This window comes from Verticillium dahliae, genomic scaffold (genome assembly GCF_000150675.1).
Source record: "Verticillium dahliae VdLs.17 supercont1.2 genomic scaffold, whole genome shotgun sequence".
Classification (NCBI taxonomy): domain Eukaryota; kingdom Fungi; phylum Ascomycota; class Sordariomycetes; order Glomerellales; family Plectosphaerellaceae; genus Verticillium; species Verticillium dahliae.
Window position 1 is genome coordinate 1925365 of NW_009276916.1, and position 22574 is coordinate 1947938.

At 58.1% G+C, this 22574-nt stretch overlaps 10 protein-coding genes and 1 non-coding gene across 11 annotated transcripts; 5 read left to right on the forward strand and 6 right to left on the reverse strand.

Annotated features, from left to right (window-relative positions):
• Positions 1–1453: 1453 nt before the first annotated feature.
• Positions 1454–1843, reverse strand: VDAG_01450 (uncharacterized protein; the record flags this gene model as incomplete). Its single annotated transcript, XM_009650336.1, has 1 exon — positions 1454–1843. One exon carries the CDS (start codon positions 1841–1843, stop codon positions 1454–1456), a length of 390 nt encoding a protein of 129 aa, XP_009648631.1.
• A 408-nt stretch (positions 1844–2251) lies between these two features.
• VDAG_01451 (uncharacterized protein) lies at positions 2252–3223 on the forward strand (the record flags this gene model as incomplete). Its single annotated transcript, XM_009650337.1, has 1 exon — positions 2252–3223. One exon carries the CDS (start codon positions 2252–2254, stop codon positions 3221–3223), a length of 972 nt encoding a protein of 323 aa, XP_009648632.1.
• A 99-nt stretch (positions 3224–3322) lies between these two features.
• VDAG_01452 (pro22) lies at positions 3323–6920 on the reverse strand (the record flags this gene model as incomplete). The annotated part of the gene is made up of 7 exons (XM_009650338.1): positions 3323–3369; positions 3549–4312; positions 4360–4489; positions 4545–4857; positions 4917–5890; positions 5952–6094; positions 6157–6920. 7 exons carry the CDS (start codon positions 6918–6920, stop codon positions 3323–3325), a joined length of 3135 nt encoding a protein of 1044 aa, XP_009648633.1.
• Positions 6921–8102: 1182 nt separating this feature from the next.
• On the forward strand, positions 8103–10037 carry VDAG_01453 (NAD(H) kinase; the record flags this gene model as incomplete). Its single annotated transcript, XM_009650339.1, has 3 exons — positions 8103–8204; positions 8303–9539; positions 9595–10037. 3 exons carry the CDS (start codon positions 8103–8105, stop codon positions 10035–10037), a joined length of 1782 nt encoding a protein of 593 aa, XP_009648634.1.
• Positions 10038–10210: 173 nt separating this feature from the next.
• VDAG_20003 lies at positions 10211–10326 on the forward strand. The gene has a single exon (XR_692051.1). It is a non-coding gene; the product is annotated as a 5S ribosomal RNA (ribosomal RNA).
• A 614-nt stretch (positions 10327–10940) lies between these two features.
• VDAG_01454 (transmembrane E3 ubiquitin-protein ligase) lies at positions 10941–13490 on the reverse strand (the record flags this gene model as incomplete). Its single annotated transcript, XM_009650340.1, has 1 exon — positions 10941–13490. One exon carries the CDS (start codon positions 13488–13490, stop codon positions 10941–10943), a length of 2550 nt encoding a protein of 849 aa, XP_009648635.1.
• Positions 13491–14041: 551 nt separating this feature from the next.
• On the forward strand, positions 14042–14436 carry VDAG_01455 (uncharacterized protein; the record flags this gene model as incomplete). The annotated part of the gene is made up of 2 exons (XM_009650341.1): positions 14042–14288; positions 14345–14436. 2 exons carry the CDS (start codon positions 14042–14044, stop codon positions 14434–14436), a joined length of 339 nt encoding a protein of 112 aa, XP_009648636.1.
• Positions 14437–14728: 292 nt separating this feature from the next.
• VDAG_01456 (disulfide-isomerase erp38) lies at positions 14729–15913 on the reverse strand (the record flags this gene model as incomplete). Its single annotated transcript, XM_009650342.1, has 2 exons — positions 14729–15333; positions 15400–15913. The coding sequence occupies 2 exons, from the start codon at positions 15911–15913 to the stop codon at positions 14729–14731; spliced, it is 1119 nt and encodes a 372-aa protein (XP_009648637.1).
• A 477-nt stretch (positions 15914–16390) lies between these two features.
• VDAG_01457 (uncharacterized protein) lies at positions 16391–17107 on the forward strand. Its single transcript, XM_009650343.1, has 3 exons — positions 16391–16529; positions 16681–16780; positions 16874–17107. The coding sequence occupies exons 1-3, from the start codon at positions 16468–16470 to the stop codon at positions 16880–16882; spliced, it is 171 nt and encodes a 56-aa protein (XP_009648638.1). The 5' UTR covers positions 16391–16467; the 3' UTR covers positions 16883–17107.
• Positions 17108–17658: 551 nt separating this feature from the next.
• VDAG_01458 (elongation factor Tu) lies at positions 17659–19054 on the reverse strand (the record flags this gene model as incomplete). Its single annotated transcript, XM_009650344.1, has 2 exons — positions 17659–18792; positions 18860–19054. The coding sequence occupies 2 exons, from the start codon at positions 19052–19054 to the stop codon at positions 17659–17661; spliced, it is 1329 nt and encodes a 442-aa protein (XP_009648639.1).
• A 2330-nt stretch (positions 19055–21384) lies between these two features.
• Positions 21385–22304, reverse strand: VDAG_01459 (uncharacterized protein; the record flags this gene model as incomplete). The annotated part of the gene is made up of 2 exons (XM_009650345.1): positions 21385–22189; positions 22279–22304. The coding sequence occupies 2 exons, from the start codon at positions 22302–22304 to the stop codon at positions 21385–21387; spliced, it is 831 nt and encodes a 276-aa protein (XP_009648640.1).
• Positions 22305–22574: the final 270 nt, after the last annotated feature.

Genomic DNA, 22574 nt, shown 5'->3' on the forward strand with positions numbered 1-22574 from the left:
GGTTGCCAGTGATGGCGGTGGCCTAGAGAGATAAGTAGCTCTCGGCAGAGGCGCAAGATCTTCAGGAACTTGGTAGGCAGCCAACCAGAATGGATTCGACACCTCAGTCTGGGCGTTTCTCCTGAGGAGGAAGATAAACAATACGAACTGATAGATGGTTCAACGTTCGATATGGGTGGGAACTCGGATGGGAGGGGTTCAACGGCTGATCGCCCACAACTCCCGAAGCGCTGGTCCGTGCCAAGACTCAGCAGCGTTCTCGTGCTTTGGTTGATCGCCATGTGCTGCGGCCTCTGGCATGTGATTTCCTCTGGGACTCCTGCTGTCAGTTTGGAAACTATTGACGGGCGTGGTGTCGTGGCATGCTGTCGAGGTTCGAGGTTGGGGATGCGTGTCACCGACAGAGGATGGATGGAACGATGGATGCCAATGCGGCAAAACAACCCGAAGGCAGAAGAAGGCTGCCCTGTCGTGCATGCAGGGTACATGGCATTGATGCATCTCTTCAGCTGCCGCGTTGCCACGAAGACCTCGGCGTGGCTCTCTGGACGCACGCGGAGCTTGTCAGGGCTGTCGTGATCTGAGCTCGGCCTGGACAATGTTTGTACGATGGGACGGCAGAAGGCTGCGGCGAAACGGGCTTCCAGTTCGCCATGAGGCTGTGGTGCTTCGGTGTGGCCATATCAATGCCGTTAAGAGCTCCTTTTGTCAGTTGCTTGGACCATTTCCTTGACCTGCCAAGGCATCGCTTCCTGCAGATGATGTGTCGTCCAGATGGCATGAATACGAGGCAAGATGCCGACAGAGCCGTCTGCTGAATTGTGAGCAGCAATGTGATGAGTCTTGGGGAGGAGACTGGCCAGGCGGGGAGGGCGAGGCAGGAAGGGCCAGGCATAGGAAATGGCGAAGGCAAGGAAGGGTCAGTCAGTCGATATTCGGACGCTCTCATTCGTTGGTTGAGAGATGCACGGAAGGGATGAGTCCGTCTTCCTGCCTTGCCCAGTTACCTAGGTACCGAACCTTACCTCTAGATACCTACTTAGAAGGCAGGAGGTTGCTTACAGCTTCCCAACATCTACCCAAGCCATCAAATATTGATCTCCTCAACGTCCGAATCCCAACGAGTCTCAAAGGGGCACGATTGGAAGTTGCCGAGTGCAATCAGGTCAACCGTCATCTACAGGCACGTCATCAAGATTCCACGACCTCAACCCCCATCGAAGCAAGATGAACGGGCTGCTTTCTTGGTGCCAACCAGCTGTTTGCAGATCCAACGCTACGCGGGAAGACTAGCTGCCGAGCAGACGGTGTGGGACCTTTCTCCCGAACCTCACTCAAGCTCTCTTGGCTCATCCAGTGGCCGCCGAGAAGAGAGTTTGGGCTTGAGGTCATGCCGCCCCTCCAGCGCGACGCTAATAACTCGATCCAACACCAACGCCAACCCACAATGACCTCAGCACCCGTACCCTAACCCGACTTCATGAGGTCTTTGGTCTGTCCCTTGGTCGGCTACTTTCGTCGAGTACAACCATCGAACTACGACTAGCAGACTCTGAGCAGCCGAGCCAGCACTGCGTCGGACTCTCCGACGTGAACCAGGACTCTTCACTGACGACTGGATCAGGACCTGGATCAGGACCTGGATCAGGACCTGGACCGGGTCCGTCCCTCGACTGACGACTGGACCAGGTTTCGTGGAGATGGCGACGCCGCCACAGTTCCCGCGCCACATGGCTGTGGCCGTGCTCGCCTCCACCGTCATGGCCCTCCAACCAATCATATACCAAGACTGCCCCTCAGCAATGACATCAGCGGGGTCGCCAGCCACATGCCGCCTCGTCATCATGCCATCCGCGAACGTCTCATCCACTCGACAATAGATCATCATGGCGTCTCCTCCCTATTCAAAGCTCCGATCCCTGACGATGGCTTTGCTCCGCGTAGCGGCATCACACCAAGGTGCCAAGAGGACAAGGAGGGGAGGGGAGGCCTTGGATCGACGCTAAAGGCCTACACTGCAGTTGTGCAGCCAAGTGCCGGCAGCACACGCACATATGAAGCAGCCTCCCCCGTCCCCTGTATAGACATGACCGGACCATGACCTGAATCTGTTGAAACACCACTGTGACAGTATTGCCAGCAAGAGAATTGACTGTCGCGACTCAACTTTGCTGCTGACCACTTCCATCCCCTCTCGCCCCTTACACACATCACATCCTTAACACCACCACCACAACAGCTAATCGCAACAATGGCGAAAGGCGTCGCCCTCAAGTTCCTGCAGTGGTTCATCCGCGGCGTCCAGTTCGGCTGCGCCGCCATTGTGCTCGGCATCTTCTCCTACTTCCTGGCCACCCTCTCCAATCACAACATTCACATTGCGACCCATGTGCGCGCCGTGACGGGCATCTCGGGCGCCGCCGTCCTCTACACCATCCTCGGCCTCGTCCTGCTCTGCTGCCTCGCCGGCCGCATCTTCACCTCGGCCATCGCCATCCTGCTCGACCTCGCCTTCGCCGGCGCCTTCATCTACGTCGCCTACGCCAACCGCCACGGCGCCTCCTCGTGCAACGGCTACGTCGACACGCCCTACGGCCGCGGCCGCTCCGCCGCCGACGTCCAGGGCACCGACGGCTTCACGAACCTGCCCTCCTTCCGCCAGGCCTGCCGCCTGCAGACCGCCTGCTTCGCCGTCGCCATCGTTGCCATCGTCTTCTTCCTGCTCTCCATCCTCGTCGAGGTCTTCCTCGTCCGCCACCACAAGAAGGAGAAGCGCTTCGGCCCCGGCCCCGACAACAACTACACCTCGGGCTCCGGCGGCAAGAAGACCCGCGGCCCCGCCGGCGGCCTCTTCGGCTGGCGCACCAAGCGCAAGGCCCGCGGCGCCGGCGCCTTTGACAACGACAACGCCCTGCCCGCTCACACCTCCCCCGACCAGGTCCGCAACAGCTACAACACCGAGGCCACGGCCGTCGCCCCGGGCCAGGACGCCCACCCCTACGCCCACCCCAAGTCGGAGACGGGCTACGGCTACGCCAACGGCACCGGCAACGGCATGGCCAACGACCACGTCGTCCCGCCCGGCACCGCCTATGGCGTCTCCAACGAGACGCACACCCACGACGCCGCCTACGCCCAGCCCCTGCCCCAGCAGACGGCGGGCGTTCACGCCGGCCAGACGAACCCGTACCGCTACGAGGACGGCACCTTTGACCGTCGCTGAATGGCTTCACATCTACGAAAAGTACTCATCACAGGCTAAATAGCACCCAGCTCTTGTAAACATAGTCGCTTTAGCAACCTAATGTCTAATCCATGTCGCTTAATCATCCAGATCATATCCATCGCTGTAAAGTAGTCGTGATGCACCTATAATGCCACGTAATGATTCGGTCATTCGCAATTCCCTTGCAGCATACCGCAGCTGAAGACGGTCAACCTCACCATCAGCGTGGCAGCTGAGACTTTTGCTAATAGCTTGCCGCTTGCACTGCCACGAGATTAGCACAGCGCATACCAGGCACACCCCCCAAAAAAAAGTCACTCACTGTTGACCATGTCGTCCCCCCCCGCGTCGTGCCAGTTCATACCCAGCTTCTCCAGCTCGCGCATGAAGAAACTCTGCTTCTCGCGATACGCCGACCGCAGGTCACCGGCAACCTGCTCAGGGTACTTGCGCATGTTGAACCAGTGCGTCAGGCTGCGTATCGCCTGCTCCAGCGGCAGCGCCGAATCCACCTCGGCGTCGACGTCGCTGCCCGCGAGCCACTCGTCGCGCAGCTCCGGCCGGACGTGCAGATACACAGCCGTGATGACGCGCATGTTGCTCTGGCGCCACTTACGGCCGCAGTAGGGCACCTGGTTCTTGAAAAGCTTGAGCGTGTACAGGCGCAGCTCCTGCTGCGGAACCTTGAGCGATTTGCGTAGTATGTTAGACGACTTGTACTGCACGAGCAGCAGGTTGCGGTGAGCCTTGCGTTTGCAGATCTTCTGCATGATGCGGAGGTAGTTGATGAGCGAGAGGAAGTTCCGCCTTGAAAAGTCCGTGATTGGCTCCATCGGCAAGGGATTGACTGGGTAGCCGAGCTCGTCGACTTCGGGTCGCGCCGAGGTTTGACCTTCCGGCGGCTCTTGCTCCTCCTCGCTCGTCTCAGGAATGGGAACCGCCGAAGGCGATCGTTGCCTGCGAATAGGCGGAGGTGCCGCATCGTCCTCGCTCTCGATCAATTCATCTTCATCCTCGGGAGCCGGCACGGCTGGAGGCTCGTCTCTGGTCCCCAGGCTGGACCTCAAGTTGCAGAAGTGGAAGAAACTAAAAAGTCAGACTCGTCCATCTGTCAGCATAGCGCAGAAACATACCTGTTTTCTATCCGGTCCGTTTTGCTGTCGACAGCCTGCTGGATATCCTGGTGCGCGAAGAGCTTGAGGACCAGGGGAAGGTAGTTGTGATCCAGCAAGAGCTGTGTGAGGTATTCAAACTTGAGGACATCTGTGAATGTGAGCTGGTAATGAACAGACCAGCAAAGACAAACAAGAGAGCTTACGTGACAGCTTCAGCCATTTTAGGAGCAGCAAGAGCGTTCCGGTAGCCGCTTTTGTCGTGATCTCTCTCGACCGCGTCGCATCGACCTCTTCCGGAGACATCTCTGGAGGTTCTGGCGCCCCAGCTCCTGGTGCCGAAGGATCCTGCTGTTGCCGCGCTTGCCCCGGACCGCCATTAACGCCGGCATTCGCGCCCCTTCCAGCCATGCTCGGATGCTGTTGCGCTGGCCCCGGCTGGGACAGAGCTGAGACATTCATGAAGATGGGCCGCAGAAGAACAATGACTAGAGATTGCAGATGAGGAAGCATTTCTTGCTGCAAGAAGGTTAGCGCGAGACCAAAGCGCGACGGGGTAAGGCACCAGCTTCGCTCACGTAGAAACTCTCCACGGCCAAAAGACGGCTCTTGACGTCCTCGTCAATGGTGGAATGAGGACCATAATCGACCAACGGCTCACTCTCGGCCTTGCGCTTACTGCTGACACCTCTCAGCGAAGCAATCAACTCCCTCTCTTCAGGCGTCATGTCGCTGAGGTCAAGCCCAAGGTCTTCCTCGGGGTCAATGTCGGGGTCGAGATCGATACTGTTGACGTCGTCATCGGAATCCCCTTGCCAGCCCCGGCCGGTCTGCATAAACCTGACACGCTCATCCCACAGCTGGCGCATGGCCCGACTGAGCCGAACTCGGTCGGAGAAGAGGTTGCCGGCCTCCAGGATGGATGCCGGTATGTCGCTGCCCTTCCACTTCCGTCCCACTAATGTATCCTGCAGACCCGCGCCACCCTTGCCGCCAGCGCTGTTGCTGGTGGTATCCAGGGGCGGGTACATGAAAGGGAAGTTCTGGTTTGTTTGGTAGTTTTGCTTCTTACCACCTTTACCACCAATACTAGGGGACGGTGGAGGTGAAGGGGCCGGGGTGGCAATGTGCACTGGTTGGTTGAGGATGGAAGCACCACCGCTTTGCGTGTTGGGCGCCACGGGGATGATGCCATTCGCAGACGCTCTAGGGGGTTGGTTTGATGGAGGGGGGAGGATCGTGGTGCTCTCGGCCTCGAGGTTTATGGCAGGTGCCGGTGGTAGGTAGGCGGGGTATTTCGAGGTGAGCTCTTGACGGAACGTGTGGTAGTCCAGGGGCGATGCTGAGATGATGGCGGCAGACTTTTCGTCCTTGTCGGTCTCGCTGACGGCCCTCTTGGCGGCAACAATCTCGTCAATGCCGCCAAAGACCAAGAGGATAGACTTCCAGAGAAGGAGGAGGATTTGGTTCAACGGGAGCGTGTTTGTCTCGTCCCACCGTACTTTTGATGTCGCGAGTGACATGAAGTTGACCAATCCGGGGTTCAGAGCAACTGCCATCCATGTCAATTTCTGGCGCGAGATGCCGTAACGTTTTCACGGGGGCATACATACGTAGTGCTGAGCGCGTCGCCTCTAGTGAGCTTGGATCACTCAACGTCTCTTGGATAGTGATGTAAAGCACCGTCATGAGGTTGAGGAGCTCGTCCTGGGCGTCTTGGGCACTTCCCGGCTGGGGGAAGCCCTGGTCCTCAGACCTACGAAGAACTGGTCAGCGGGGATGGGCTCTCTCGGGGCCATGGAAGCTGGCGGTACGAACCAGAAGGCCTCGAAACAATCCTGGATGGACTGCCAAACTATGCGCAGTCCGTCGAGTGACGTCAGGAAAATGGCCTGTGATTTGATCGCATCAAGCTGTGAGGGGCTCGCAGCAGACTTGAGGCCGTGTGTGCGACGTGTAGGGACGGCCGTGTCGACCCAGCGTCCAAGCGAGAGGTACAACAGCACGCGGGCGGCGTCCAAGCGATCGGCCTGTTGCGAAGCCTGTAGGCTGTCGAGTGCTTCGCGAAGAAAGTCGGTCCTCGCGTCGTCATCCACGTCGGTCCACGATGCCATGTCGTAGTGCGACTGCCATTGCGACTCGAAGGCGCTCTGCACAGCATTCAGGCGCACCCACTGCCAGAATTGGTAACTGAACCATTCGTCAATCTCCTCCTCGTGTGGTCCTGCATCCTCGTAGGCAAAGTCGTAAGCAACGGGTTCGGCCTTGTTGAACTCGGCTACAATCTTCCTAAGCTGCATGAGAGACAGCGAGTCGGTCGGCGGCTGGGAGGCACTGGAGACTGGAGGCATGGGTACAGGGGGCGCCGGTGCTGTCGGTGCCTCGGGTGGGATGGATGAGTTTCTGATGAGGCCGGGGCGAGACGAGGAGACGGGTGGTGGTGGAGGAGGGGGCAGGAGGTTGTCCTGCTCGGGTGTGGTATCGGAAGGCTGTTCGCCTGGATCTGCGGCTTCGGCTTTGGGTTCGTCGGAGCTAGTCTCGCTCTCCTCCTTGGGCGGCCTCGAGGGCCATAGAGAATTCATGTTGACGGGCTTGGTGCAAGGTTTCGCGTGCCGCTGTTGGTGGCGCTCGATTGCGCCTGGTCGGCAGGCCGAGGATTGGCGGTGGGTGCTACTCGTAGAAAAGCGAATGACGAAAAAGACTGCTGTAGGAGGGAGACGTCGGATAGCATTCTTGGTGGATTCGAGGATGGGGATGAAATGGGAGGGAGCGCGGCCTTGTCTAGAGGCCTCTTTGGTAGCCTGGCGGGCAATGGGCACTTCAGACGGGAGGTGCAGTTGAGGATCGTGAAGGGCCCCTGCCTCCCCGTCTTGATCTTCGTGGTGGGATGAAGTTGCCAGGGCAGGCACAACTGATAAGGTACCTAGAGCCAGGCCGATAGCGATGGATTATTATACAGGACTGTCAGGTACATGTGCTGGACCTTCAGAGCTCGAGCCACACCCCCACCTCGGCACCTGTCAGACCTGGGCTTGGCATCCATGTCAGTTCCCTACGCCCACCAACACTGTACGTAGAGTATGCTGCCATGAGCGTGCCGTGTCTGAATGAGCATCCGGTTGCAGATTTGGAGTGATGATGAAGCGTTGTCGCGGAACTACGATACAATCGACTCAGGGCGGCCCCTTCATCAGAGTCAAAAACGCCGTGAACCGAGACAGACAGCGGGCATCGTGGCAGGCGGTCTACGGCTAGCGCGCACCGCCACAGGTACCAACATAAGGTACCAAGTCATCACTAAGCTCCTCTACTGTCCAGTGCGGCCACTGTCCACTCCGCCCACTGTCCGCTCCCTACGCGGAATCCCCCCGGCGCTTGAGGGCACCTGACGCGCTGCGGCATGGCAGCTCACTCAGCGCTTGGTACATCTCTTGGTCCATGTCATTTTCCCCCTCATGCTCATCCACGCCATGGCTATGAGTGCCTCCCGCCTTGTTGGAAAATACCTCGGAATCCTCTGATCAATCGGTTTCAATCTCGAGAGCATTTCCTCACCTGCGCCCCCTCGCAGCGTTTGCTCCAGTTGACCGAGAGGGGTTCTCGTACCTTTGCCTCTCTGACCCTTCCAGCACTGCTGCTGCCCCGCCTACGAGACGAGCCGCCTACGAGACGAGCCGGGGAAGCCACAGCCAGGACAAGGACAAGGACAGCTCTAGCACCCCCCCTGCGACATTCGTTGAACTCACTGTAGCCAGCTCGACATCATGGGCAGCAAGGGCCACGATGACGAGAGGCGCGGCTCGTATGCTCCCGATGATGATGGCCACACCAGTGGCAGCGATGGCGAGTACCAAAAGCCCGTCGAGGTTTGCCCCCCCTTGTCTTCTTCTCATCTCATGTGGCCCTTCATCATGGAGTGAGTGAGTGACATTACTGGACTGTACCCGCTGACCATGGACGTCAGGTCACCTTCGACCCCAGCAGCCCGTACCGTCGCAAAAGCTCGCTCGTGTCTGCTGAGGCGCCATCGATGATCCCGGCGAGGCATGCCCGGCGGAACACCGATTGTATGGTTCATCAGTTCCTTCAGGCGCAGAAGGCCCACCACGACCCTCGAGGCCAGCAGGCCGGCTCGGATCACTACCAGGCGCATGGTGCATACGACCGCCCAGGCCAGCAGCCATCCACAGACCTGTCTGGTGAGAAGGGCCTCGAAGAGAAGGTGGACGTCAAGGGCAGCGAGGTGGAGCACAAGAGTCGCGCCCATATCCTGGGGCCCGGCGCTTCGGGCGAGGATGGGGACGGCCAGGCTGACGAGCAGGCGTGGCGCAACGAGATTATCAAGTCCGAGTCCCAAGTCAACATGGCGGGCGCGCAGAAACACGCGGTCGACGATTCGGTCTACTCCAAGGATGAGCTGCACAGCCGCCTCCTCACGAAGAAGCAGCTGAGCGACATGGCCTGGGGCGTGCGCGAGCTCAGCAGACGACTCAGCAGCATGCGCATCCGGTTCCGCGTCAAGACCATCTTCCTCCTGACCAAGATTCATGACGCGGATCTCATCCCCCGGACGAGGGAGCTCGTCAAGTGGCTTCTGGGCCGTGACCACGAGGTCCGGTACACCGTCTACGTCGAGAACAAGTTCCGAGACAGCAAAAAGTTCAACGCCTCTGGTCTCCTGGACGAGCTGCGGTCGGAATACGTCGAGGCGGGCGAGCTCGGGGAGAATGACAGCGGCGAGTCCATCTCCAAGCGGCTGCGTTACTGGGACGACGAAATGTGCCGCACGCGACCGCACACGTTTGACTTCATCATCACCCTCGGCGGCGACGGCACAGTCCTCTACGCGAGCTGGTTGTTCCAGCGCATCGTGCCTCCCATTCTCAGCTTTGCGCTCGGCAGTCTCGGGTTCCTCACAAAATTTGACTTTGAGGACCATCGATCCATCTTGACCAACGCTTTCAACAAGGGCGTCACCGTGAGCCTGCGGCTGCGGTTCGAGGGCACCATCATGAGGAGTCAGAAGCGTATCAGCACAAGCGACGCGGCCAGCAGCACGAGCTCGCTGGACGACGAGAATGTAGGCAGGGATCTCGTCGAGGAGCTCATCGGCGAGGAGAAGGACAATGAGCACACGCACAAGCCCGACGGCACCTATGAGATTCTCAATGAGATTGTCGTGGACCGCGGCCCCAACCCAAGTGAGTACTGCACTACCTAGTTTTTTTTTGGAGACGACGACTGACTAGGCTTCAGCCATGTCGTACACGGAGATCTTTGGCGACGACGAGCACTTCACATCAGTGCAGGCCGACGGCATCTGCGTCTCGACGCCCACCGGCTCGACCGCGTACAACCTGGCGGCCGGCGGCTCCCTCTGCCACCCGGAGAACCCCGTCATGCTCGTGACGTCCATCTGCGCCCACACGCTCTCGTTCCGCCCCATCATCCTGCCCGACACGATCGTGCTGCGCGTCGGCGTGCCCTACACGGTGCGCACCAACTCGTGGGCGAGCTTCGACGGCCGCGAGCGCGTCGAGCTGCACCCGGGCGACTACGTCACCATCAGCGCGAGCCGCTACCCCTTTGCCTCGGTGCAGGCGCACGGCCGGCGGAGCGAGGACTGGGTCAACAGCATCAGCGGCAAGCTTGGGTGGAACACGAGGCAGAAGCAAAAGTCGTACAAGCAGTGGAACTAAGGGGGCTGGCGAGGCTGATTTTTTTGTCTTCTCTTTTTTTCAATAGACGAGACACGAGAACGGAAGGCATCTTCCTTGTACAGTAGAGCACACAGATCATCACTGATCATTCTGTCAGAGCTTGTACGCTGTTCACCCGATATGAACGCCAGAAGCACCATGTTCAAGCACATACGACCATACCTACTGGAGAACTCGGGATCCCGTCCGCTCTCCCATAGATAAGCCAGTAAGGGTTGAACTAGTAGTTGGGTGGGTGACCACCAGCGAATCCTCGATGTTGTATGTTTTTGATGATTTTTGGTGTTTTTTGTTTTTTCGACCGAGTGAAGCGTGGTGGAGTTGGCGGACGGGGCTGTTGTGGGGATGGAGGCGGGCTGGCAAGCTTGGTGGAGCTGGGACCCTTGCAAGCATTGTTCTGGCTGGGGGTACTTTTTGCCATTTGCGGGGGAGTACATAATGGAAAATAGACTTGGAAAAGCTGTGTTGCATCATTCGTACACGATGACGGCGTGGGCCAGTGCAAGCCGAGTCACTGAACCGCTGTGTTGCATCCATTGCTTCGCTGCCTGGATCTGCACGCGGTTTGGAAATCTCTCAAAAGGCGGGAGATGTCTAGTGTATCGTGGACATCGTAAGAACCAGCAGAATACATCATGCCTCTGAAGACGAAAGGCATAAGAGACCCGTGAAGGGCCGAGGCCCGCAATGACACGGATGGACAGCATCCAGCACAGATTATGGCTTCGTTTCAGAGCACGAAGGGTGACTCGTGTATAGAGGTGAGGCCCGCAGAACCTGAGAGATATTCAAAAACAACGCCAATACATGTCATCATTTAGTATGAACAAAGTGTGATGTAAACCCCCGTGCCCCGTGATGTACAAAATACTACAACGCCACTCACAGCGGCGGCAGATCGTCCCGACAAATGGGACACTTCAGCCGGTATCGCATCCAGCTCTCCAGACACGGGCTGTGGAATATGTGCCTGCACGGCGTCACCATGTAATTGCGCCGATTCAGCACGCCCGCCACGCCGCCAGCGGTAGAGTCCGCCTCGGCGGCCTTCATGACGGGCACCTCGAGCGTATCGAAGCAGATGGCGCACTCCGTCTTAGCGCTGCGCGCTCCGGCAACGGCGCCGTCTTTGCCCTGCTCCGCCTGCACCGGCTCGAGCGACGAGAGGAGACCGACAGGGAAGCTGCCGTCCTCGAGCTTGTCCTCTCGCAGGACGGCGTGGTAGTCCCACGCCTCGGGCGCCCAGCCGGCAGGCACGCCGAAACGCGGGCCGAGGATGTCCTGCGCCGCGAGGATCCAGAGCTGAACCCAGAGCCAGGCGCAAAAGACAAAGAAGGCGCGGGGGTCGGGCTCGGCCATGAGAAAGTTGTCCTCGCAGAGATAGAAGTATGCAAGCGGTAGTAGGCGAAGTATCGACTGGCCGATCATAAAGCGCCAGGAGAGGGCGCGGCGACAGTTACGCATGATGTTGCGGTGGATCTGGGGCACCCAGAACGAGACGTAAAAAAGGGCGAGAGCATTGCTGAAGAGAGATCGGGTACGAGAGGACCAGGATGTCGATATGATGGAGAGGATGAGAATGAAGGAAATGGTGAGCGCGAACCTCGCGACAATCATGCTACGAGCCGAGGCAGCTTGTAGTCGTGGGTTCGCCGCCGCCGCTGTAGCCGTCTCGTTCTCCTCAATCTCAGCGTCAATGTCTTGATCGGAGGGGATGATGATGGGCGGCGAAGGGGCACGCTGCAAAGGGGTTGCCGGTGTGGGCGACGTAGACTCGGGGGCAGGCGTTGGAACGCTTTCGGGCGTGGGGTTCGGCGCCGCGGGCGACTCTTCGCGAGGCAGTGGTGTTGGTGAAGGGCGAGGCGTGCCGCGACCCGGCGGCGAACCTCTCTCGGCCCGCCTCCTTTCCAACGGCTCCTGTACCTTGTGCATCTCCGCTAAGAATGTCCCTCCAATGGCCATGGCAAGGAAGGCCGTGATCAGCAGGGAGAGCGACTCGACAAAGGTGATGGCAGCGTCGAGCGCCCAAATGACGGCACCGCCAAAGACGATACCGTCCAGCACCACCATCATGCTGATCGATGCGTAGCTGATGCGACAGAGCGTCGATGGGGTCGAGGATTCTTCCATCTGATCCTTCAAGAGAAACACCTGACCCAGGAAGACAGTGGCGAACGCCATGACCCAGAAACGTATCTGGCCATAGATGACCTCAATCTTCCTGCCGACGAGGTGTTGGCCGTCAACCGAGGCAAAGTCTGGCGGCCCCTTTGACTCCAGAAAGAAGGCGCAGTCTGGCGACCACAGGATGGCTGACATTTGCAGTTCGGGAATGCCTCGAACCGGCGCGCCGTTTGGGAAACGGAGCTCTTGCTCAATGTCCCGAATGACATCGGCCATGCTGTTGTAGTCCGGGTCAAAGCCCCTCATGTTGAGGCTTGTCTTGTCCGGCGGGTGGACCTGGGCAAACAGCACATATTCGCAGTGAGGTTCTGGATCGAGGGCCTCCTGCTGGGCATTGACGGGGTCTGATGACCAGGGCAGGCTCATGGTGTTGAAAAAGGTTGTCGACTCCTTCCGTACGACATTGGCGAGAGTTTCGCTGAGAAGCCTCTGGCTGGACTGGAAATAGTCTGGGCCCATGGCCAGGTGCGGCAGGCCGAAGATGCCGTCAAACTTCTCGCTCGTCGTCGTCAGAAGAATTGTTCCCGTACGAGGCCACTGCACGCCATACATGCGCACCTCCCAGGTGCTACCGGTGCCGTGGACGTCTTCCACTTCGAGCGACGCCTTTGCCGTCCGGACGGTACCGCCGGCCGTGTCGACAATGTCAGACGGCAGTTCGTAGGCCATCTCCCGCACGTTGCGGCCCGTGTCGATCATGTCGAGCACCATTTTTCCCTCGTGGCCGGTAATGTTGCGGGACCACGATGAGTAGACGCCTGGCCAGGCGTGTTCCGGCGCCATGGTGGTCAGGTTGTAATCAGCCACACCTCGCTGGACAGAGGCATCCTTGCGAACCCACTGACCCTTGAGCATACCGGTCGCGTTCTGCCAGACGGCCGCCTCCCGCTCGCCGTGCATCAGTCCATCGTGACCTGCCTTGGGCGGGTTGATCCTATGACTCCATCCCTGGCACTGCTGCTGGAACCGCGAGAGGTCTGCCCAGGCCAGGCCATCCCCTTGTCGAAATCCCGTCAAGTTCACGTACGTGGGCGCAAAGTCCTCCGGGCTGTCGCTTTGTGGTGGGGAAAAGTCGCCCCAGGACGACGCATTCAAGTGTTCGAGAGCAGCCTTGTGGCGCTCCACACGCTCGGCAAGAATGGTGCCGAAGGAGAGATACTGGCTGGGGCTCTCAGGACTGAAGAGAATCCACAGAAAGACTATAAAGAGGAAGATGGAGATGAACTGCGGTGGTTGACGTGGCGGCATGTTGGCGGCACGTACTGTCCCTGTCCCCTTGGCGCAGGGGAGGTGGCGCTGGGCATCCGCGAGAAACGATGGGGACAATATCCTCCTGAAATTTCGTGTCGACCCTACCTTGGAATGTGGCGGGGCAGCATGGCGCGGGCGGTAGAACTAGAACCAAGCGAATGTGCTGTGGGTGAGGGTGTCACTGGTGGTTGATGAAGTCGTTGAGATGAAGTCAAGGCCGGGTCGGCAACCACAGGGGAGGGTTGACACTCATCCACGGACGTGATGGCAGTGGGTGGATCGCACGCTAAGGCAAGACACAGCAGCCTCTGCCGCATTCGCCAACCGTACCTCAGGTCGTAGGTCCCCTGGCATCCTGGCATGCACCTGAGACTCACGCGCCCCTCCACCACGTCTTGAACCCCCCATCAGCCACCACGCTACACCAGACCTGGTGGTATTGCAAGCACTCATCGTGGTCTGCACATCATAGCTCATTCGCGTGCGTCGAGGGAATCAATTAAGCTTCTTACCCGAGCGACCAGGAAGACTGTCAGCAGCCGATCAACATGTCGTCCAGCAACCCCGACCAGAAGGCTTCCACTCCGCCCCCTACCGTATGCCCCTCTGCCCCTTTGCCCCTCTGCCCCTCCTGGGCCTCGGAACCAACGCATGTGCACCATGGCAAGGAGCTAACGAGAACCAAGAACACCGAGGGCGGCAACGCTGCAGGCGATGTCAACGCTGCCGTCGACGAGCTCCTCAACACCATTTCCAACAAGTTTGCTGGCATATCGAGTGAGATCTTCGCCAAGAGTGAGCCTCTCCAGGTGCCTATCAAGCCCCAGCTCCAGCTGACCCTCTCTCTCTAGTGGATGAGATGTCTCGCCGCTTGGACAACCTCGAGACGGCTCTCCTGACAGACAAGGACAAGGATGGAAACTCAAACGCAAAGCCTGCATAGAGTCGGCCAATCACTACCAAGGTACCTTCTTTCGTCGCTCAACTCACGAGGCGAGCGTTGCGCTCGAGCTGTACCATGACCCTTGGCTTCAGGCAAACCATCAATGACGTTACCACCGCATGCAGACCATCAGTTCATGTACGTGTATTCAGGTGCCGGGACGGCTGAGCCGCGAACATCTCATGCTAAATCGGAACGCTGCGACCCCAGTCTTACAAAACTACTTGTTCCTCTTTTCCATGTGCAGCGTTGGTTCATTTTGACGTATTTGTTTGGATGCGAGATTGGTCATTTACAGCTCGTCCTTGGTCTCCTTGACCTTCTCGACGACCTGCTCGACGAACCTCTTCAGAATGTTGGTCTTGCTGGTGAGTTCGTCACGCTTGGCGGGCGCAAGGCCACCCTTGCTAAGGATACCATCGAGGCGAGCCAGCTCCTTCGCGGCCCAGCCCTCGCTGGCGTTGAGCTTGGAGAAGACCTTGACGTAGTACTCGGCGTACTTGTACTGGGCCTGCTCGGCGAGCGACGCGGCCTCCTTCTGCACCTGCGCAGAGGCCTCGGCCAGGGACAGGCCGCCGGTGAACTTGGCGACGATGCTGTCGAGCGCAGCGATGGTGCCAGCCGTGACGTCGAGCCCGCCGCCGACGGTGCGGTGTGTGCCGACCTTCTCGTTGATCCAGTCGACGAACGCCTGCTCCGAGCGCCCGCTGCTGTAAACCTCCGAGGGGCCGCCGTTCTTCGGGAACCACTTGATGGTGGGGTACGAAGTGACGCCCTCGGCCTGCGCCGTGTTCTTGCTGCCCTCCGAATCAGCGTCGACCTTGGCGATGATGATACCCTCCTCGGCGGCGAAGTCGCTGGCGACCTCCTCCCAGACGGGGGCGAGGTTCTTGCAGTCTGCACACACACACAGTCATGTTAGCTCTGAGATATGCTGGGGGTGGTTTGCTACAAACAACGTACGTCCACACCAGGGAGCGGTGAAGGCGACGAGAGCGTCCTTGTCACCGCCAATCGTCTTCTTAAAGTTCGCGTCCGTGAGCAGGGCCACGTTGCTGACGGGCTTCTGGGCCTTCTTGGACTTGACGCCCGTCTTGGCCGTGATGAACTCGCTCAGGCTGTCGAGGTCGCGGCCGCTCTTGTAGTCCTCAGGAGTGTCACTCTTGCCGTCGAACCACTTGAGCGTGGGGAAGCCCTGGATGCCGAAGCGCTTGCCGAGCTCCTTCTGAGCATCGGCGTCAACCTTGGCAATCTGCACCTTGTCCTTGGAGTTCTCAAACGCGAGGGCAAGCTCCTCGTAGACAGGGGCCAGAGTCTTGCAGTGGCCGCACCAGGGAGCGAAGAACTCCACGAGGGTGGGCTTGCCCGACTTGAGGACAACCTTGTCAAAGTTGGAGGGGATCAGGTCGATGACGGCCGACTTGGCAGCCGCCGTGGCGGCCAGAGCGCCGAGAACGAAGCTCTTGAGAAGAACCATGATGATCAGGGTTCAGAACAGTAATAATAAATCAATTTGGGGTCTGACGTTGGGGATAGGACTGCAGGCGAATAAGTGTTCACGCTGCTTTGAAATACAGAAGAAGCCAGCTTTCCCCGAGCGTCATGAAATGCAGTGCTGCTACAGCACACACCTTTGCTGCACGACCGAGCGGGACATCTCTTATCGCTTATCGAACCTAGCAAGCTGCCTTCAAGGTGCTTTTGGCCAGAGACTCATGGTCCGTGCACATCGCGCACGCAAGCACGCTGTCGTCACGTGAGTTTACAGCACTGATAAGTCGTTGCGGCTCGCGACTGGACCTCGAAAAGCACAGGCCATCTGCCGCTCGCTTGGGCAGCAGCCCTGCTCCAATGGGCGGCCCCCTGCCCGAAAATCGCACGCCCACACGAAATTTCTTGACCAACGCCGAAACGACCCGTTTTCCGCTCAACCTCCAAAGCAGTCACCCTTTTGCGCGTCCACCCCCCAATCCACGACCAATTCTCTCTCGACTCGTCAACTTGTCCCCCGTTCGACAAACTACCGCCAACATGTCTCACGAGTCTGTCTGGAACTCTCGCCCCCGCTCGTACGGCAAGGGCTCGCGCTCTTGGTATGCCTCTGCCCGCAACCCACCACTTTACACAAACCCCCTTGATCGACATGACGGTCCACCGACATCGAAAAGAGATGGCCTACGGTCGACCGAGGGAGGAACAATTGCTCAGTGAGGGGACAAATGCTGACGAATTTTGGATGTATAGCCGTGTCTGCAAGCACTCGGCAGGTCTCATCCGCAAGTACGACCTCAACCTGTGCCGTCAGTGCTTCCGTGAGAAGGCCAAGGACATCGGCTTCAACAAGGTATGCAGTTATCGAACCGCCCTCACGATATTGCCACTGCGAAGTTCACGAGCGGCACGAGGCTTTCATGAGAAACTAACAGGACGAAATCAGTTCCGCTAAATGTTCACGACCCTGGACGAGAGAATGTTACGCAACTAAAGGGGGGATCTTGGCATCGAGATGGCCTGGTGGAAAACCGCTCAGAGGAGGGTAGAGGAGGAGGCTTCCCCTCGACCCATGCGGGCACGGAGTTTGCGGTCTCAGCTTTACATGGAAGTGCGGACGGAAGGGCATTCTGCCGAACATTCTCTGAGGATAGACGAATACTACGGCATCTGAAGACAGCAAAACGGGCAACCGGTGATGGCGCATGGTGACGAATCCCAACGATACATGATGGCTTGCTGCAACACTTGTGCCCCGGGTGCTGAAACCTCGCGCTCATTCTACCACATGTGCCCCTCCTTTCCACAATCGCAGCGGGAATGCCCGGCTCAGTAAATGTGTCTCCAGTCGAATTATTCTTTTTGTCACAGCTTCCTTCCTCATGCACACGCATCACCTAACAGATCTCGGCGATTTCATTCAAATTCTATCGTCAGAAGCTCGTCTATTAGGCCTCCATCTAAAGTACAGTGCAAGACAGGGGTGAAATAGAGCGGAGAGCTATGCGCCCGGGCGACGATATACAGCAACCTGCCCTCGGGGGACGCCAAGGGGGATGCCGGGGAGTAGTTGTACATGAGATCATAAAACAAGCCAACACCTTTTTCATCCTTTCTTTTTGTACACCGCATATCCCTTGATCGCGCGACAGCCGCCTGGGAGACAGCTCAAATCTTCACATCCACGCTGGATTGGGGTTTTCTTCCTCGTCTCCTATCCCAACATCCTGCTTATTTCAGGATACGGGTGATGAGACCAGTGGCAACGGTCCTGCCGCCCTCACGAACGTTGAAGCGCTGACCGACCTCGACGGCACTGGGCGCGTGGAGGTGGGCGACCATCTCGACGTTGTCGCCGGGCATGACCATCTTGTGAGCAGCATCCTCGGTGCCCTCGGGGAAGGTCAGGGCGCAGGCCTCATCGGCGGTACGCAGGAACATCTGGGGCTTGTAGTTCTCGTGGAAACCAGTGTGGCGGCCACCCTCCTCCTTGGTGAGGACGTAGATGGAGCAGAGGAAGGTCTGGTGGGCCTTGACGGAGCCGGGCGCGGCGATGACCATGCCACGCCTGACATCCTCACGGCGGATACCACGGATAAGAAGGCCAGAGTTGTCACCGGCGCGGGACTCCTCGCAGGACTTCTTGAAGGTCTCAATGTCGGTGACCTTGGTCTTGATGACCTCCTCACCCTTGCCAATGATCTCAACCTCGGAATCCTTCCTCAGAACACCACGCTCGACACGGCCACTGACGACGGTGCCACGGCCGGAGATGGAGAAGACATCCTCGACGGACATGAGGAAAGGCTTCTCGAGGTCACGCTGAGGGGTGGGGATCCACTCATCAACAGCCTTCATCAGCTCATCGATCTTGTTGGCACCAATCTCGGGCTTCTGGTTGTTCATGGCCATGAGGGCGGAACCCATGATGACGGGCGTGTCGTCACCCTCGAATCCGTAGGTGGAAAGGAGCTCACGCATCTCCATTTCAACGAGCTCAAGCATCTCAGGGTCGTCGATGGCATCGACCTTGTTGACGAAGACAACGATGCGCTGGACACCGACCTGGCGGGCAAGCAGCAGGTGCTCACGAGTCTGAGGCATCTGTCCGTCGGAAGCAGCGACGACAATGATGGCGCCGTCCATGTTGGCGGCACCCGTGATCATGTTCTTGATGTAATCGGCGTGACCAGGGCAGTCGACGTGGGAGTAGTGGCGGTTTTCAGTGGAGTACTCGATGTGTGCCGTGGAAATGGTGATACCACGCTTCCTCTCCTCGGGGGCCTTGTCGATGGCACCGTACTCGAGGAAGTTGGCAAGGCCCTTCTCGGCCTGGCGCTTGGTGATGGCAGCGGACAGGGTGGTCTGAGAAGGGTTGGGCATGTTAGCGGCGTCGCGGGACGAGCATGAGGGTGCCGGATTGGATGCTGACCTTTCCATGATCGACGTGGCCAATGGTACCAATGTTGACGTGAGGCTTGTCACGGGCGTAGACGGCGTATGTGCGGAAGAAGGGGGACGCGCCCTGCTTCTTGAAGGCGGCGGCCAAGGGGTTGGCGTAGCCGGTGCGCAGCGAAGCCCGCGTCGTGCGCAGGAATGGCGAGATCGCCTTGAATGTGGCAGACATTGTGATGGGTATTTATTAATGAAGATGCGTACTAAGAGAAAGGGGACAGGAGAGAGGAAGAAGAGAGTCCGACGGGCAATGGTCGTGTACGGGCGGGCGCTGAGAAAGGTATTGGCCTGATGATGATTGGGGAAATTTTTCGCTCTCGGGAGAGGTTCACTGGCTGGTCGTCGAGAGATGGACGGGACACTGGAGCTCCTCTCCTATCTGGCCTGGCACCACTGCGTGCCTGGCATTTGATGGGTCCAAGGCACACGCTCCACCGGGTCACGTGAGACCGCGACGGCCCATCAGGATGTCTCCTTTGTCAGCACCGACGACGCCCTCAAAACCCCTATACGCGAGGTGTACGGACGTCGTGTCAACTGATAGAAGGAGCGGTGGAATGGGTACTTGATATCTGATCCAGCCTTGCCCAGTGAACCCGGCTATATATAATGACAAGATTCATACATGTAACTCAGTAGACCATGACTGGGACTTGCCTGCGAAACCACTACATCCACACTTGTGTGATACTTGGTGATGGGCGTGCATGAATCTTGCTCGAAGTTGAGGGGTTGGATAGGCGGATGACACAGGCTTGTATAGCTCCAAGAAGAGAGTTCTCCGGTGAGGTATTCTTGGGAAACAGTCTCGCAATTCCGTTTCGTTGCGACGATGCACCATATTGCTACCTCCGTGACACCTTTTGAGATGTTCTAGAAGACAATCCGTGATACGGCTCAGTTCTTACTCTCCCGTTTCGCAAAAGGCAATGTCGCCCGTAGCCCATCTTTACAACTCTTTGGAGATCCATTATTGTCGAAGTGTTTCACGTGGCGGCCACTCGGCAAGAAGCAAGTCTCATCCAGTTGAACAGAACAGAAAATATTCCAAGGTCGGGAACTTCATGCAGGCATACCTTGTGCTCATGTGGATGTGAGGAATTTCTAGAAGTCAGTGTATTGTGATGTGCTGGGATGACTAGGTGCAACTAAATATATCGTGAGCCCTGCATTGTTGTTAAATGATATATCCGATCTACAGACGGCGAGACAGCGCCCTCTACACAAAAAAGTTCGTGTTTTGGACCTCTCAGTCGTAGCTAGTAAAAGTTCCTTCGCAAACAACATGGTGATTGAATCTTCAATATAGACCGTTTTCGTTTCGAAATAAGCAGGCTGAATGGACGCGCCGCCACTCCAACCTTATCGGCATCGATGCCCTGCCTTCCAGCTTTGGCAGTTTCTATTTCGGCCTACCATCGAACACTTCAAATATAGGAGAGGGACACTACCGTAAGGTTCGTCGGCGAGATATGTCGAAAGTGAGGCATCTGCGACTGTATATATAGCTTCTGCGATTCCAGGCATTCACCTGGATAGGTACATGTTGGCTGGGGCCGCTTGGGTCTGATCGTCCGCCAACCGGCATAATTGAACAGAGGAAGGAACCGGGCAGAGATTCGGATACAGAGCACCCTTTTACCCGCCTAGCTTCGAGTGCGCACAGGATCATGGCTTGGAACTCGCGTTTCTCGTGAGGGCCACAGGTGGTCGTCCTTGCGTCTTGCCTGACATACTTGGACAGAGCAACTTGGCAACATATGGTCGAGGTTGGGTGGGTTGGGGTTGAGAATGTCGACCGTACCACCCTACCAAACCCTACCCCTAAGGTGGCGATCATGCACCGGCGGAGGGAATTTTGCAAATTCTTTTCTGGGGATACTTTTCCAAAGACCAACTAGTGGATGAAATCCATTTTGTCATAACTCTAAAGTCTAGGCAGAAACCCATCCATACCGATAGATTGGCGACGATGGCTCACCTCTATGATCTTGAGCTCGGATTTGCTTCGTGTAGCCCATGACAGGCTGGCAGAATCAGCCTCTGCGATCCGCCGTTTATAGTCACTCTCACTACGCCTTCTCTTCGTGCTCGGCTTGCCTGTCGTCTCGGACACGCAAGAGAGGAAATCACCAGGCCAAGGAGTGTCAATGTCATCCCGGAGAGTGCCTGGGAGTAGCGTTTCCAAAAATCATGGGTCGTTGTCCTCTCGCTGACTGACCATCGCAAATATGACGAAAAAGAGGTCATCGAGACCACATTTCGCCTCATCTGTTAAGCTCATGCCCCAACAGAGCTTGTGTAGCGACGCTGACTTGACGTGAGTAGAGGCATAGGACAATGTCCAAGGATGGGCTTATTTCATGAATCGTAAATCTTTGCTGTTGGTATGTGTGTTTTCCACCTCCACCTCCGAGGCAGGGAGGTAGGCAGCGTCTCATGTCGGGCACGTGCTTGCGAGTTCGAGCTCATCCGTTGCTCTCAGCCTAGGCGGCTCGTGATTCAGTCGTCGCCTTCAGACGAGGACCCTCCATGATCGCTCGGCAACCCCGCCGCAGCCCTCTCCTCTTTTGCCTTGGCTCTCCTCTTGAGCTTCCGCTGGCGGTTCAGCCTCTTCTTCTTTTCCCTCAGCTGCTCCTCCTTGCTCGTCTTCAGCTTCTCCGCCTCTTCAGCCTTCTTCTTCGCCTCCCTCTCTCTCGTCCGCATCGCGAGCCTCTTCTTCTGTCCCGGTCTCTTCCTCTTGCCGTCCTCTCGCAGGCCCGTGGCCGACGACGCTGCCTTCTTCTTCGTCCCCGCGCCAGCCGCGCCATCGATGTGTGTCACGCGCCACGGCATCTCCATGCCCCAGCACCGCCGTGCCGCCCGCTCAAAGACATCCTCGGCGCTGACGGCCGCGAACTCGACCTCGGCGCGCTGTGCGTCCGTCAGGGGTTCGGCAAGGTAGTACCGCAGCGGCCGCCGCCGCAGCATGGCGCCCTCGCCGCGCGGCGCGCCCTCGTCATCGTCGGGCAGGATGACCTTTGCGGCTGGCTTGGCGGAGCTGAAGAGCCTGAATTCAAACTCTTCCTCTTCCTCCTCTTCCTGCTGCCTCTGCTGCTTCTCCTGACCCCGATGCGCCTCTCCGTCTGAATCCTGGTCTGCGGCGGGAGCTGGTGCACGTGCAGACGATGGAGTATCGATCGGGGCGAATGTGAAGGCGCTTGCGAGCTGGGCCTCAAGGCGAGCCCTCAGGGCGGCATGGTGCTGGTCGTCCTCGTCTACATCGGAACCATCAGATGCCGAGTCGAGGAGATCTTCGCGACGGACTCTGTGCGGAAGGTATCGTCGTCAGCACGTGGCGTTCTCAAGGTCTCCTCAGAGAAGAAGGCGCAGAGCCTGGGTGGGGGGGAAACCAACCTCTTCGCCTCTGGGAGTTCAAACATGATTGCTGTTGGTAAATGTGGTATGGTATCGTATAGTGTACGTGGGTGTGCCGAATGACCTGCGGTTGCAGCGCGGCGAAATTATGTCTCGGAAGTCGCCGGCCTCGGAGGCTTGGGGACGCCGGGATCTGCTGCAACTCTGATCGTAAGGTTGCAATATTGGCTTTTCCCGAGGCCAGTTGTCGCAATGTGCTCGAGCCAATGTCCGCTGTCAAGATTTTGGGCAACTCAACCTTTCTATCCGGTTTCCTTCTAGCACACCACACGGCA

Coding starts and splice junctions, on each gene's coding strand:
- VDAG_01457 (XM_009650343.1), top strand. CDS start 16,468: ATGTCTCACGAGTCTGTCTGGAACTCTCGCCCCCGCTCGTACGGCAAG. Junction 16,530..16,680: donor GGCAAGGGCTCGCGCTCTTG/GTATGCCTCTGC, acceptor TTGGATGTATAG/CCGTGTCTGCAAGCACTCGG.